At 32.5% G+C, this 16,970-nt stretch overlaps 1 protein-coding gene across 2 annotated transcripts in view; it reads left to right on the top strand.

Moving 5' to 3' along the window:
• LOC126741142 (ATP-binding cassette sub-family G member 8) overlaps positions 1 to 16,970 on the top strand; it is a 146,009-nt gene that overhangs the window by 55,561 nt on the left and 73,478 nt on the right. For both annotated transcript variants that reach the window (XM_050447484.1, XM_050447483.1), the window contains exons 3-4: positions 2,580 to 2,711; positions 11,385 to 11,525. In XM_050447484.1, the coding sequence (XP_050303441.1) occupies positions 2,580 to 2,711; positions 11,385 to 11,525 (273 nt within the window). The remainder of the gene's footprint in view (positions 1 to 2,579; positions 2,712 to 11,384; positions 11,526 to 16,970) is intronic.

The raw sequence follows: 16,970 nt of genomic DNA, 5'->3' as shown, positions 1-16,970 counted from the left end.
CAATGCTTTAAGAAATTAAAACACAAGGAGTAATAGAACCATCCTAAAGTCCTTCGACATCTCAAGTTGTGCGAGTAATGAAAAAGGATGGATCTACAAGATTTTGTGTAGACTGTCGGCGACTAAATGACATTACCAAAAAGGACAGTTATCATCTACCAAGAATTGACGACACCCTGGATACGCTATTAGGTTCACAATAGTTTTCAATGCCCGGTCTGAAAAGTGGATACTGTCAGGTAAAAATACCCAGAAGATAAGGAAAACCCGCATTGTCGACTGGAATAGGATTTTGGCTTGGATGACGGCATCATACTGGAAAAAATATTTCGAGATCATTTAAGGAATATTTAAGAGGTATTTGTTAAGCTGCGAGAGGCCAACCTGAAACTAAGTTGAAAATGCTCTTTATTTCAAAAAGAACTTCGATGCCTCGGCCATGTAATACCAGAAAATGGTGTGAAAACTGATCCAGATAAAGTAGCAGCAATCGAAAATTGTCCACGACTCATTGATAAACACAAGTTAAGAACTTCCTCGCAAACTGGTACATAAGCTTAAGGAGGACAAAATGGTATTTAGTTTGTCAGCAGACTGTGAAGACGGACTAAAAAGAGCACTGTACACACCTCCAATTTTAACGTATCCGATTCCTAGACAAACTTTTATTTTGGATACAGATGCAAGTAATAATAGAATTGAAGCCGTCCTTTCACAAAAATATGAAGATGGCGAGCACGTGATAGCTTATTTCAGTAAGATGCTATCAAAGCCAAAAACAAATCATGATTTAACCAGACGATTTTCATAAATATTTGTGTGGTCAAGAATTCATCCTTAAGACTGACCATGCTTTTTTGAAAAGAGTGTTTCAGGTCAAAAACTCGAAAGATAAATAGCGAGGTCGCTTCAACAATTACAGGAATATCACTTTACAATAGAACATAGGAAAGGCGAATATCATCAAAACGTCGAGGCTTTATCCAGAAAACCTTTCATTGAAACATGTCAACAGCTTGTTGTCTTAAAAAGGAATCGAAACAACATTCAGAGATATTTGCTTCTCATCGTATTGGCCTTAACAGTCGTGAAGACTGGAACCAAGCTCGTTTAATCTTACTAGTTATAAAAAGTGGATTGTTAAAAAGAGTCTGGGAGAGCATATATAAAAAAGAAAACACTCGAAAACGGACTCCATAAGTTCTTGAAGCTATCTATGGCGATGTTGGCGGAGGACATTTTGAAGTTAGTGAGACCTTGGTAAAAGTAAGAGAAAGGTTTCACTGGCTGAATAGTCGTAAGATATTGAACACTGTTGCCGACAGTGTGATCAATGTTCGTCAAGCAAGGGCTCAAGAACCCAAACCATTTTTTTAATAGTACGGACTGTATTTCATCGAAACCGAAGCTCTTAGAGCCTTGTAGTGTGCTGAGTTTGCGAAGAATCACCTCAAGTGAGAACTGGTGGTGTGGCAGGTTGACTCTTTCTATTTATTATTTTCGTTTTCCATCAATTTATTTTGTAGATTTCGCTTTTCTAGTTGTAAAGCAACTGCTCTTTCAGCACCGGACTCTAAGTTCACAAATACCTTTTGAGAAGTTTGTTCTGCTCCATTGTCGTCTTAGTTTTGGTTTCCTGTAGCATCCTGAATTCCTCAGATAACCCGTAATTTCCTGTCGTAACATCTGCCTTTCTTTTTGTGTTTTCTTAATGATTGCTTTATATAACAGGTCTCAAATTTATTAAGTTAAAGTCAAAGGATTACACATGTTTCGCCCATACTGGGCATCATCAGATCCACTTGTGTATTCACTAATAAAAAGAACGAAAAAAGGAGCAGAGAATAACACTACGTTGTTGATGCAAGTCAAGGGTAGAAATTAAGTTAAAGTTGGTTAAATTGGACGAACACTAGTTACTAAACTATGTAGTTTATATAATTTTAATATGTAGTAACTAGTCTCCGTCCGATTTTACCAATTTTAACTAAATTTCTACCCTTGACTTGTATCATGTAGTGTTGTTCTCTGCTTCTTTTTTCGTTCTTTTTATTAGTGAATAAACAAGTGGATCTATCTGATGATGCCTAGTATGGGAGAAACACGTGTAATCCTTGGGCTTTAATTAAATAAATTTGAGACCTGTGACTTAATGTTTATTTTATTATTATGTAATGTAAGCGGGTCTCTTTGAGAAAAGATGGACTATTTCTTGGTATATTCGGAGTTCTTGTGTTCCATTGGCGGTTCCATCTCGAAGTAGTTGGTTCCGTGGTATCTATTTATCATATAGGTGCAGTACTATTGTAGAGTGGTGCAAGTAGCAACGTTTTAGTAGGAGGATAAAAGTTAATTAAAAAACCACTCTCGACCTACGTGCTAATCCTCGCCCACCTTACATATCGGTTACTACTACTATATGCTAGTTAAATATGGTCTACACAAAAAAATTGACAAACAAATTTAACGAAATGTTAATGGGAAAACTTAACCAATAATTTTGTCAAAAATATATTATACAAATTTCACAGTATAATACATCTTAAAGATATTCACTATATGTTTTTTATATTTTTAAGGCAAAATTTGAACTCCGACTTTACGGACAGCGCCTTGGGATCTACAGACAAAAGTCCACTGCCTTATGGTAACTTTCAACTTAGAGATACCACCGTTCAGTCCATCTTATCACACCCACGATATGGGCCAAAGTAAGTATTATATATAAGTATATATACTATCATTGCCATGTAACTTTACCCGTCCAATCTTTCAAAAAACTTAAACTATATATTGTAGGGATCCTGGCTTGTTTTGATGCGAATTTAAACTTGAATTAAGTTGACAAATGTATTAAAAAATAAGTGTAGCACTTATTTTTAATAGAAAAAAAATAGTCGTACTAAAACACTGAACTTTATTATTTTGACTTGATTACATTGCAATTTCTTTCAAACTGACTCTGCACTGTTACGTTTAGTAGGGGAGACCGGGGACAATTGAAACAATTTCCAAATATTTATTTTTTTCTCTTAGAAAAAATCATATTTACAGCTAAAAAAATTTTTACAAGGACATTTATTAATTCCTTGTATATTTTAAATCAGGTTATTTTACTTACTAAATAATGCTTGTAAGATATTAAAGGAAACATATAGCCTTGTATATTGTTTCAATTGTCTCGGAGACGGGGACAGTTGAAACACCATTAAGAATAAACAAAATATTTATTTTAATACTGAAATAACATTCAATTTAGAAATACGAAGAAAAAAACATTGATACATATAATTTTTACACTTAAATAAAACTAAATTTTTTATTCAAAAGTTTTAAATAACATAATAATTATCCTAATGCTGAAATTGAAATAAAGATAAATTAGCAAAGTAGAATATTTATTTTGACATGAAGTTATGACAGATATACAAATCTTCTTGACGACTGCATTCTACATGTGACCATTGGTGGCAATCAATGCATTGCACCCATTTTTCCCCTGAACGGCTATTTCTATACGATTCCAAACATACTAGACAAAAACAGTCTTCATTGTCACTGCTGCTATCGTCCTGACTATTCTGTTGACGAGTTTTTTTGGACACTTTTTTTTTTGGTGTTTTTGATGTATTTTTTGGATCACCAATTTTTTTTTTCACTTTCTTCTTTTTTTTTGCTTCATATTCTTGTTAAATAGCATCTTTTTTGATGTGTCCGTATAAATGGTGGATTTTTTACTTTTGCGTTTCTCTGTAGTTTTCCGAGGAAGAGCTTTTGGTAACGGCCTTATTAGCTCAGGTAAAAACACATCCAAAGAGAGGTTAGAGGCTGACTGGACACTTGTAGATGCAACTGGAGGCGGGGTGCTTGGTGGCTCTAACGAAACAATTCCGCTCGTTGACGCTCTTGGAGAGTTAGAATTTACTAATTTTGGAAAAGAATCAGTGCTGCTTAAATCTTTATTCTCTCTTAAACCTACTGCCTGGACTTTTTGGGAGATATTTAACTGCAAATTTTCGGGAGCAGGTCTGTCTAAAGCCGTAAAAATATTTCGATTAAACGGCCATATACCAGTGCACTGGAAAGCAGCAACAATATTAGATTGTGTTAAAACCATAGAGAGACTCTGTTTAACAATGCTGGGGATGTTATAAATTATCATCGTTTTGCCTGGGTTGTTTCTCATCCAAGTATCGCAAGTTGAATTTACAGCTTTTTTAAATGGACCATAAATCGATCGATCCAAAGGTTGTAGTTTATGTGAACAGTGTGGGGGAAATGAGAGGACAACAATGCCGTTTTCTTTGCAAAAGTCCAAGCATGGTATGCTTACATGAGATTGATGGTTATCTATTAAAAGCAAAACTTTTGACAAACAATTGAACTGTTGGTATGTTTTTGAAAGTGTCTTAAGTATAGCAATTATTCATCTTCTTGCATCCATCCACTAGCATTTCCTGCTCCAATGCACCCAGGTGGACCGTCACAAACGAAATGATCCTGATATCTTAATCTTGGAAAGATAAAGATTGGTGGAATGCTATTTTCAATTGCATTTACCGCTATTGCCACTGTAACCAAAGTGCCACGTTCTCCTGATGTGTGCCCCTACCTGTTTGCTTCCCTTTTCTGCTACGATTTTAGCAGTTTTTGTACCGTCGTAACACCGGTTTCGTCTTTATTATAAATGTGCTTCGCTTGGAATTTATATCTGTCTATTACCGTGGCAAGATTGTCAAACAAAAATGTGTACATTTGTTGGGTTAAAACTGGCCGCTCTTGAAAGGCTTCTAGTCTGGGGACAATGGATTGATAGTTCAGGATTACCCATATACCCGGAAAACCAATCTTCTCCTGCCAAGGAGTTTTTAGTCTATGTATTCAGCATATTCAATGAATATTTTACGGCTATTTGGTAGGACAGTTTACGTATTTCTTTTGGCGATCGACCGTTAAATATTTGAGATGCCTTTATTATGTATTTAACAATGGATTTTTCCTGCTCAACGTTAAATACTCGTCGTACGCACCTATATCTCATTGTTATAGTTTCAGTGGACCCTTGTTCAATAGATTCTTTCTTTTTCTTAATAAATCTGCCTAATGTAACATGATTAAGTTCAAACAAATCTGCCGCAGACCTTACGGATGCTCCATTTTCAATAACCTCCCTATACGCATTTTCGTAAACCAAGTTGGATTTGGTACCTCTATTTGTGTTCATTATTACATCTTGTTTCAATTGTCCCCTTCAGGTTTTTTTGGCAAAATATTATTTTTCTTTAAACTCTTTAATTAAAACTAACAAGTTTAGGCTGCTAAACCTAAAAAACATAAAAAAATTGATTAAATACAAAAAAGCGGTGTACTTACACTTAAATTTCTTGTTTCCACAGTGCAAACACACACACTTTGCTCAACTGCTAGTTTCACACTGTCGAGCAGAAATGTGAAACTAGTCAAACGTTGTGAGGCTGCGTACACGAGTTTTTACCTTCGCGTCTAAAAAAATGGCGACTGTTTCAACCGTCCCCTGTTTCAATTATCCCCGGTCTCCCCTATAAAGAATTTGGGTTGAAATCAAACACCTTAAAATTTGTAAATGCTACTGCTTTATTTTAGCAATAAAAAACATACAATTTTCATGTACCATAGGTACAGGGTGAAGAATAAGTAATATGTATATCCTTAGAACATTGAATTGATTGATTGATTGATTGGGGATATTTTGTTGATAAACATGCTTAGAATTCAATGTTGCCAGTGATTACTCAATTTTACCAGAAAAAACTAAATTGATAAAATAAATTATTATAATTAGCAGAAACTGTATTGCATTCTTTATTATAAAGAAAAAAAGAAAGCGTGAAATTCGTTTAATAACTACAACCATTTTGTACTATATTTATGCTGATCACTAATAATAATTAATATTTTTAATATGGATTCTTTAAATCGCCAAATTTCCACACATAACGGCAATGCTGTAATTTTCGTCCGGAAATATTACGATATCTCGCTAAAGGTATTGGGAACAAGTCACAAATATATAGAGAAGTGGTGGTTGCATAAAAAGTGATCGAAATTCTTCTGACAAATCTGCTAGAATCCTCTCGCTTGGCAACGGAAACTATTGTAACTAACTTGACAGTTTGACGTATCTAATTAGACCAATCAAAATGGTAGAAAGGCGTGGCCAAATTAAGGTGGGAAAATTCAAATTTAATGTAATAAGAAATCTCATAATTTTATTATTTAATCGCAATAGCCAAAGCAAACATGAATCAAAAAGGTTACTTTTTGATTAGGTGTTAGCATCAGATATGGATCAGGATATTACATATCTAAATGAGTTAATGTACTGCAATAATTAGTTAACAATAGTGTACAACGTATCACCAATTTCAAAAAGGAAATAAAACAATGTTTCATACCATCATCAAACATATATCATATAAATTATAATTAACCTAAAAATGTTTAAAAGTATTTTGTTGGCACTGAACTATGCCAACCCAAACAGATTAGAAAATATTGTGAAGATTTTTGATTGAGAATTAGGTTAACAATATCCCTATCTTACTAACACAAACAGATTCTATAGAGGATAATAATATATTAATAATAAATGTTTTTTATTTGTAAAAATATAATACATAAAATATTGAAATACTGAAATACAAAACTATATATGCAAATAAAAGACCGACAAATTCAAATTTCTGCAGTGCAGATTCTAGTGTTAACATTTTGACACGAAAAAAAGCCAGGAGACAATTAAGGTAATGGTTTCAGAGAATACTTAAGACTATAACGACATAAATACTAACATCCATATACTAAACCTACACGTTAAAAGAATAAATAATCTACATTACTAAAAATAATTTAAAAATAGAACATGCCAGACTCAGACAAAGAGCAAAAAAAATACATACATAAAATATAACTACATTTGTAAATATAAATAAATTTGTAATCTTCTTTAAAAAAAAATCTAAATTTTACTGCTGAATAAATTATCTTTGCTTAATATATACTTCTTTCTATTTCCTCAAGAAAAATTAAATATATTTTACAAATTCTATAACAGAATATTATCTAGAAAAACAATATATCTACCTGCAATACAAAATAAACTCTTTGAAAATGAAAACAAGATATACATATACAGGGTATCCCAAAATTAGTGGACGAAAGAAAATAATGGACGAACCCTGTATTCTTTGGTCAAAAATAACCCCACTTTTTCCTATAAACATATATCGGCAAACGCCCCCCAAGGGAGCTACGCCACTTTTCAAGGAGGCACCTGAAGATGTTTTTTTCCACTTATTTTCGAAACGGGTAAATATAAAAATTTTAAATTTTGGTATTCTCCCAATTTTGATATGCTGAATTTAGTTGTCATTTCATAATTTTCATTATTTATTCAGGTGCGTATCATTTAGGGGGTGAGCCTAAAAAAATACTTTGCAAAAAAAAATAGTTTGCAAAGTTTTTGTTTTTTTTTTCTTTAAATTTTAAAAATTTAAAGCTTTTTACGTAAAAAAGTACCTCTTGGTCAATAACGCTAGAAATTACAATTTTCGAGAAAAACGCATTTAAAAATAACGCTGCATAGTATTATTAATAACAATTTTTATTAAAACTCAATAGCACGCTTCAAAAGTAAATTGGCAAATAAAATTGCAAACAGATAAAAATACTAATTTATTTGAGGCAAATGTTCAAAAAAGTTTCCGTTATCCTGAATGCATAACCTGGATCGTTTTTGAATGTTTTGGGTCGATCTAAGAATTTCAAATCGGTTTTCTCTTATTTGGCCTGCAGCTGCGAGAATTCGCCTCTGAAACTCTTCTGGAGTATCAATTTCGGTGGCATAAATAATATTGCACATATTACCCCAAAGATAATAATCCAGAGGATTAAGGTCGGACGATCGTGCAGGCCAGTTTATTGGACCACCTCGGCCTATCCATCTGCCGGTAAAATTATTGTCCAGCCAGTTTCTCACCTGTCGGCTGTAGTGAGCTGGTGCCCCATCGTGCTGAAAAATCATTTTCAGCCGAGTTTCTATAGGAACATCGTCCAGTAAATCTCTGAGATTGTTTTGAAGAAAATTTAAATAATGACGACCAGTTAACCTGTGTGGCAAAATAATTGGGCCTATCAATTTATCTCCTATCAAACCCGCCCATACGTTAAAGGAAAATCTATGCTGAAAGTTAGTTCGTCGAACTACTCTCGGATTCTCGATGCTCCAAAAATGAGTATTACAGCTGTTAAAGCCTTTACTCCTAGAAAAAGTTGCCTCATCTGACCACAAAATTTTTTGACGAAGATTTGGGTGATTTAAAATCCAATGACAAAAGTCTACTCGAGTTGGAAAATCTCCTTCTTGTAACTCCTGAACCCTTTTATAATGGAAAGCATGGTATCCTAACATCTTAGTCATTCTTCCAATCTGAAATTATTTTTAAATATTTTAAATTGCATAGGATAATAGGATAGATAGATAGGATAATAAGCCTAAACCTTAGTAAGCCACTAATTCCAGTTAGTCGTCAAAAGGATTTGTTTTGGGGTGTTTGATGTTTGTGATAAGACTTATCCAAGTAAATAAAGCAAATAATAATAATAATAGTAATTAGAGTATTTTGAAATGAATTTAATGCGATCCGACGATAATAATTAATAACAACACTATTTATACCAATCTCAATTTTCAGTTATAAGTAATTTAAATTTAATTTTTTGGATAACAAATTAGGTACTTAATTATTTATTTATCATATTTAATTTTACTTACATTTGACTTTGGGATATTGGTAATCTCTTCTAAGGTTCTCAATGATGTTTGAGGGTTTTCTTCAATTAAATTCAGTACTTCCCCATAACCATCATGTGCAATTGGTCTTCCTCGCCCTCGAGCACGTTCGAAGGATCCATATTCAAGTAAATTTCTATGAATTCTAACAAAAACTTTCCAATGTGGAAGCCTTCTTGCAGGAAACCTCCGCCGATACTCTCGTGCAGCGGCATGTACGTTTCCATTGCAAAACCCATACATAAAATGAATATCTACTTTTTCACGGGTCGAAAAGTCTTCCATAGTTAAAAAGATATTAACAATTTGAATGCAAAATGACAACTAATCAATTACAACAAATATTAATGTCATTATGCAGTGTGTCAATTTTTTCCAAAGCCTGCTACCAAGTTTTCATAAAAATTGGTAGTAAAAATAATACTATCACAGTCTAACAGTTGAAATCTATATACTTTGATACTATGCAGCGTTATTTTTAAATGCGTTTTTCTCGAAAATGGTAACTCGTAGAGCTATTGACCAAGAGCTACTTTTTTATATAAATCGCTTCAAATTTTTAAAATTTAAAGAAAAAAAAACAAAAACTTTGCAAAAAAATTTTTTTTAAGTATTTTTTTAGGCTCACCCCCTAAATGATACGCACCTGACTAAATAATGAAAATTATGAAATGACAACTAAATTCAGCATATCAAAATTGGGAGAATACCAAAATTTAAAATTTTTATATTTACCCGTTTCGAAAATAAGTGGAAAAAACCATCTTCAAGTGCCCTCTTTAAAAGGGGCGTAGCTCCCTTGGGGGGCGTTTGCCGATATATGTTTATAGGAAAAAGTGAGGTTATTTTTGACCAAAGAATACAGGGTTCGCGTTTCGTCCACTTATTTTGGGACACCCTGTATATGTTGGTCTCTCATAATACCACAGATTTAACTAGCTAACGCAAATGTATACGTTAGCTAGTTAAATCTGTGATAATACTAACAACAGCAAAACAAATTTCTAAATAAATATGTATTGTAGTGTAAATCCAGCAGCGTCAACATTATTAAAATTTGTTCGAGAGAACTACTCAGAACAAATTCTATAGCTCAAAGTCTTAATAAAATTTACATTGCATATCTCTCTCCATGTTTTTCTTTTAATGGGGGACTGAAGGAAATTGAAAAATCCTTCAGAAAAAAAAACTTTTATTACTAAGTCTATCAGAACCATTTAAAATATACATACTCTTACATGAAGGATATTTACAGGAAAATTTTAATAAATTTTTTAATTGTGAAAAAGCAAATGAGAGGCCAGACATTTTGTTATATGTCTTTATAATAATCAAGTTAAAAATTAAATATTTGAAACGTGAAACATCTTGATTGAAACCAAGTGAATTTGGTTTTAATTCCAACTAAAAATGAATACAAAAAAACAACAGTAATAAATAAAATCACATTTTCTTACCGGACACCTGGAATTGCAGCAAATCAATTAAAACATTACTTCCTATATTGAAAAAGAACTTTTTAGGAAAAAAGTTATTGATATAAAAGAGCATCCTTAAACCAACCCCAAGCCACGCTTCCAGCATAAATTGAAATGAAAAACAAACTAAATGATATGACAAATGATGTTCTATCAGTCAATGTCAACAACGTAATTTCTATCACCTCCTGTCAATTTTGTCAAGCAAGATGGTCGACAAACGATTCCGATTTTCACCATACAAGCTTTATACATGTGGTATCGGGCCACTGCGGTCGTTGTTTACGTTTGGATGGTGTACCCACCGACACAAATATAGAGAAATGCAGGTTGCCTTGTTAACGCGGAGAAATTTTGGCCGTCTACTGAATGTGCAATAATTCAAAATAATTTTGACATTTATACGCTATATTCATTGGCAACCCGTCTAACCAATTAGATTTGAAAGAAGGCGTGGTCAAATCAAGCGCCAAATTTGAATACAATTAAGCGTGAGAAATTCGAATTCTAAGACGGCGCCAACTTGAGAAAACTACTAAACGTCACAACCTACTCCATTAGGCACTCTACTAGATTACAACAGATTATTATCAAAACATGTTGGTCTTTCTGGAACACATTTCCTTTTTATATTTTTTAAGTTACAAAAAATATTAAAAGAATGTGCACAAAAAAAAACAAATTTTTCTTATACAAATCGATTTGAGCCAAGCAGAACACAGGTTGACTGTAAAATTTAATGTAGTTTCCTTAATTGGTCAAATATGTATAGATTATAACTTGTAAATTTAACTTTTGAAACTAAAACAATTAAAAAACCTTTGTACCATTAAACAGTTTTATACTTTTTCTATTTCAAAAAATGTCGTTGGATAATATTGACACACATAAGTAATATGCAAAAAGAAAAAAAGTACAAACAGTAATAATGTTTATTTAAATTACGGGTATAAAAATAAAATACATACAACTGTATGATTTTATGTAAACAAAAAAACATCATTTAATCATTTGAAAAATTATAAAAAATTATTAATATAAGATTTAACCTCTAAATACTTTTTTACTTCTTCTAGGTCTACCTTAGGCTCCAACATGTATACTTACCTTAAATTTGGACTACCTAGGGTTTTTCCTCCTAACCATGAGTCCAACCGATCAGGAAGGGAAACCCCACAACATTTTATAAGGAACGCCTCTACTAGACCAAAAACGAGGTTTGCTCATTATTTCTATAGTACAATTTATTTCTATAGTATAATTAATATTAGTACACGTAAATGAAAAACGTAAAAACCAAGAAGTGTGACTTATTAAGTATATCATAAAGTGATGAGACCAATATTTTTTGGTCATTAGTATTTTTTTAAAGGTATGGGCAAAATAAGCTTAATAAACGATTTTGTTAACCATTAAGGTCATTAAGAAAAATAGAAAATTAATATCATTGACTAAGACGGTTATAGGAATAGACATATGTAAACAACAAATACAATGAAGCATTATGTGTTTGAAGAACAAATATATTGTGAATGAAATTACTTGCACCGCCACTGAATGCCATCCGATAGCGTAGATGTAACTCCATTAATAGCAAGAATAATGGGAGAGAAAATGAATTATTATCGATTATCACTCCAAGCTAATTTTATGTTTACTCTGTAGACCTACAGAAGGTACGTCAAATCATTCAAGGAATTAATAAAAAAGTAAACAATGTACAATGGTAAAAAAAGATAAACCCAAGAAACAGAAATGGATGATAGCCGGAACTGCGGTAATATAAAACAAATCCAGAAGAATATGACAGGAGACAAACGGAAATAAAACAAAAAAATCGTATTGCCAAAGAAAACTGCCTGAAGAAAAACTGTAAGGAAATGGAAGATCTGGGGAATAAACATGACACTTTGAGCATGTATAAAAAGATCAAAGAAGTGGCAGGTTTATACAATAAGAATACCACTGATGTTACCATACATACCAACGGAGCTGTTACAAATGATCAAGGGGAAAACATTAGAATCTTGGTCAAACTGTTAAATGAGACTTACACGACTCGAGACATACCGGAAGATTCCCTCAAATCCATATTTATTACAATTCCAAAAAAACAATGACGAAAAATATGTAGTATAGACTAATAAGCCTTATGAGCTACGCGTTAAAGATTTTGCTAAAAATTATTCACGGGAGGATATTATTTAGGAACATTCAAATGTGAGGTATATTTGAATGAAGCCCAATTTAGATTAAGAAATACTTTGAGAACTAGAGACGCTCCAGTTAGCCGTCCTGTGGAGTCCTGACGCAAAAATGGGACTTGGACGTCCCGTTACATCTCTTAAAATTTTTGGGACCTCCCAGGAAATCAACGTCCGATAAATGGAATTATCCCAAGTTGATCTCATAGACGTCTTTTTAGTACTATAAACGTACGGGGCACTTATTGGCTGTGCAGGTATATTTAACTTTTTGGCCTTTCAGGGGTATGGCGCAACCACGACATAATCTTAATCTCAATATCTTTTGGTGTAACTTTTAATTTATGGGTTAAGCATTACTTCTTCTTAAACAAGAAAAATATAACTTGCAAGGGCGTCCGGTTTTATTTTTAAATGAAGTTCTTTTACGAAAAGATTTTGCACCTTTAGGCATTTTTTATATAATTCAGGTACTAACCTTCTTGTAGCACTATATAGTGTGGCATCTTAGAATGAAGCTAAAGTTGATGGGGTCCAGTCGAAAGCCTCTAATTTAATATATTTTTTTTGCGTACAGTAGCGACTATAAAATACCGATATAGATACGAAATCAAAACTCGCAAAACAAAAGTCTGTTATTTATTATAAAAAATTAGTTGCCGCTAGGGATCAAACTTTCCAAATCTAAAAAAAAATAGAGGGTGCATAACATATCAGTCACAACAGCGCAATCACGAACTTAATAACGATACCTGGATTGCTAATGCATATAGCCACCATAACCAAATATTACAATTTTCATAGTGGTTGTGTCCTTTTGATGTTGGTCATTCTGAACATTTTCAGTGTTGCCAACAAAAAATATATTAAATAACGGTAATGTTTGACGCGCGAGTATAGCGGATTGCCTAGTTTCTGGCGATTTGTAAACGACGCTTGGGTATATCGTCTGCAACAGGCGATATACCGTCCTCCTTATTTAATACTTGGATAATGTATCACAATCCTTATTTAAGCTTATTTGGCCCACTCTTTCCCAAAAGCGAATTATTGTGAATTGTCTGTCTTTATAATAGAATAATATATAGAGTTGTTTATTTTTACTATATAAGCCCTTGCTAATTACAAACTCTCATAAAATCATCTATATTTAGATTTTTACAGATGGTTGTAGCTATTAATGTGGAAACACTGTACATAAAAAGAAAGTAAAAGTCATATCTAATAGTAAAAAATAGAAAGAAAGTAATTGTTTTAATTAAATTTGTTAAGTTAATACAAGCAAAAATTTAAATGAAGATAATCATTTTCATGGTATTAGGATTTATAAGATTCAAGGTTATCAGAATAATAAAACAAATATTTTAAAGTGCATGCATCTATCCCAAGTTAATTGTCTCATTTTAGGTGATTACTTTCTTTCACAAATTTTAAGGAAATTCTTAAAGAAGTACAAGAAAAATCACAGATCTAACGCAACTATCTTAAATTCTTAACTAAATGTAACTTTCTATTTTGTATTTTTGTAAACATAACCTCCCAAAAACTTTAATTGCTTTGTTTCCCTACAATTGGCACAACTGAAATTTGTCAGAGTGACCAACATCAAAAGGACACAATCACGCAAAATGGTTGAATTGGCAGTCCAGGTATATTTATTAAGTTCGTGAGCGCAATGAACTGAACGCCCCATCCTCAACGTGCATTACAAAAATAGAGAGAATCGACGACAACACCGACCTCTCCATGTCATGGAGTAGAACTAAACGAAAACGACTTAATAATGCGCCAAATTTCAAATTTTATTCTATAGTAGCGTGTGGTTAAAATTAGTTGGAAATGTATTGTTCTTAGGCAAACTGCGGTCGATAAAGAAAATGTTACATGGAGCCTATTTTATGTATGTTAGGAATATAAATATAAATCCAAAAGACATGCCACGAATATCCTAAATCTGACAATTCCACCCAGGACGTCCAAAAGACGTTCCACGGTATTTTTATTTGGACCATCCAACGCAAGACATTTGCGACTAATATAGTACGTCCCCTAGACAATAAGTATTTACTGGGTCACTATTTGCTCTGGACATACAAGGATGTTTTTGTGTGTTTCGGTGAATATGAGAGGGCCTTCGACAGAGTACAACCGGGAAAGTTTATAGACATTTTAAGGAACATGGAGGTAGACAGCAGGGACGTTTTGTAGAATTATCGAAAATGTATACTGGAGATAGAAAGCAGCACTACGAAAGTTTACAAAAAAAGCCAAATTACATGAGGTACCTATCCGACAAGGTTGCATACTGTTACCAGCACTTTTTAATATATATTCAAGAATAAGAAATACTACTCAACAATAAGAAATTGGAGTACAGATCAATGGAGAATACATAAATATGATACAATATGCCGACGACACTTTCATCCTAAGTGACAAACTAAAAAACCTGCAACATCTACTAAACTGTGTAAACGCAGAAAAACAAGAAATGAGGCTCAACATGAATATCAACAAGATAAAATGTATGGTCTTCAGTCCATAACCACATCCTGATGCTGCACTACAGATTAATATGAAAAATATTGACAGAGTAACCCAGTTTAAGTACCTTGGATGTTATATTACCGAACATCTAAATCCAGTTAGGGAAATATGGTGTAGAATAGAGACAGTCCGAAAAACATTCCAAAAAATGAAGCCACTATTCTGCAATGCTAATATGCACTTAAGATGCCGCCACTCGCCAAAATATATATGGGCTTTATAATGCTTTGAATATCCGGTATAGTTTCTGAACGGTTTAAGCTAAAAGTATAATTACACACCTATTTTTATGAAATTTAGACAATGAAATTACGGAACTACTGAGCCCTTCCTGAAATTATTTAATTCGAATATATTTGGAATTTAGTGATCTAGCTGTATTTTCTTCTTTATATTACGTATTTTATATAATTTGGTATACTATTTTTATTTAGTTATTAGTATTTATTTGGTAAGTGTTTTTTTCTGGAAGTATTTTGTATACTGTCGGACGTATATCTAATTTTAATATCAATGAATTTATATTTTTTGTAAGCCTCAAAGCATGCGGCGCTGAACTGGAATAAATAGCTGTAACCCCATTTGCCTAATATGCTATTAGGTCGCGAACTGCAAATGTCAGTCGTACGACCACTTTAGCTCGATCTTGAGGTTACGGAGAAGTCTTTACGTCTTTTACTCGTTTGTTTGTTTTTAGTTGGTGTTAGTGTTTAAAAGCTTAGCTTTTTGAAATTTGTTATTGTGGTATTTTTAATAATATTTTTTTCGACTACTTATATTGTGTATTGAACTTTATTATCATGAAGCCCACCCAGAGAAAAGGAGCTAAAGGCAGGTTGCGCCCTTTCATATATTCATTTTTCATATATTCATTCATATATTCATTTTGCACATTTGTAATACCGGTTTCAGGTACAGATTGATGGTAGGTTGGAAATTTGTGGTAAATGAAAGGTTAACCTTTGCTGAAAATTTAGCAACATAAACTGTTTCACCTTAAACCTATGGGCCTACTCTATGGACTTGTAATTATGCTACTTCTACAAAAATAAATATAACATAACATGATTGTTTGTGTTTGTCTTTACAAAAAATTGGTTCGTGGATCCGAACCCACGTTAAACTATAGGTCCATTAGATTAAATTTGGGCGGCCGTCTAAAATGACGCGAGCTTATAAATAAAGCAGAAGAAGACAAATTTTAATTATAGCCATTTTAATAAAATATGAGAAATAAACGAATAATTAAATTTGATACCATAATTCCAGATTGATTAATAAGTAATAATTAAGATGCCAGGACAGTGAAAAAAATGTGCGTCAGTTATAATAGGATTTGGAAAAAAGTGATTTTTAAGTAACAGTTTAAGAAATAATAATAATCAACATTTTCCAATTATGGTGCCATTATTTATGAAACCTCTTATTTAGGCAAAAGCTTGTAAAAAATGGTTATAGCACCTTGAAAATAATTTCTAGAAATTTCTCATGTCTCCTTTGGTAATATTTTTTTGTATACCATACGGCCAATACTTTTCGCTAGGGGCTCACGCTAGGAGCCCACCATGACCCACTTACATTTCGGATTTTGACTGAATTAAAGAATTCAAAAGTTAATTTAAAAATTTAAAAAAATCGATCTTATACTTAAATTATTGACTTTTGACATGACAAGAGCCCCCAAAATTATTTTATTATTTACAACCTAAAAGTTTTTTATATCACAATGATATTGAAGCAAGTTCCAATGAATGGACAAGCATTATTTATTACAATTTGTAAATGCTGTAAACACTATATGGAAAAATGTTCCTAAATCTATATCCATTACAGAATTTATTAATATCATTCAAAAATAATATATAGAAAGTAACTTTTTAAAAGATACAACAATTTGTTAACTCTCATTTT

Source organism: Anthonomus grandis, chromosome 10 (genome assembly GCF_022605725.1).
Source record: "Anthonomus grandis grandis chromosome 10, icAntGran1.3, whole genome shotgun sequence".
In the NCBI taxonomy this organism is placed as follows: domain Eukaryota; kingdom Metazoa; phylum Arthropoda; class Insecta; order Coleoptera; family Curculionidae; genus Anthonomus; species Anthonomus grandis.
The sequence above is the reverse complement of the archived record's forward strand: the minus strand, read 5'-3'. Positions and strand labels throughout refer to the sequence as shown.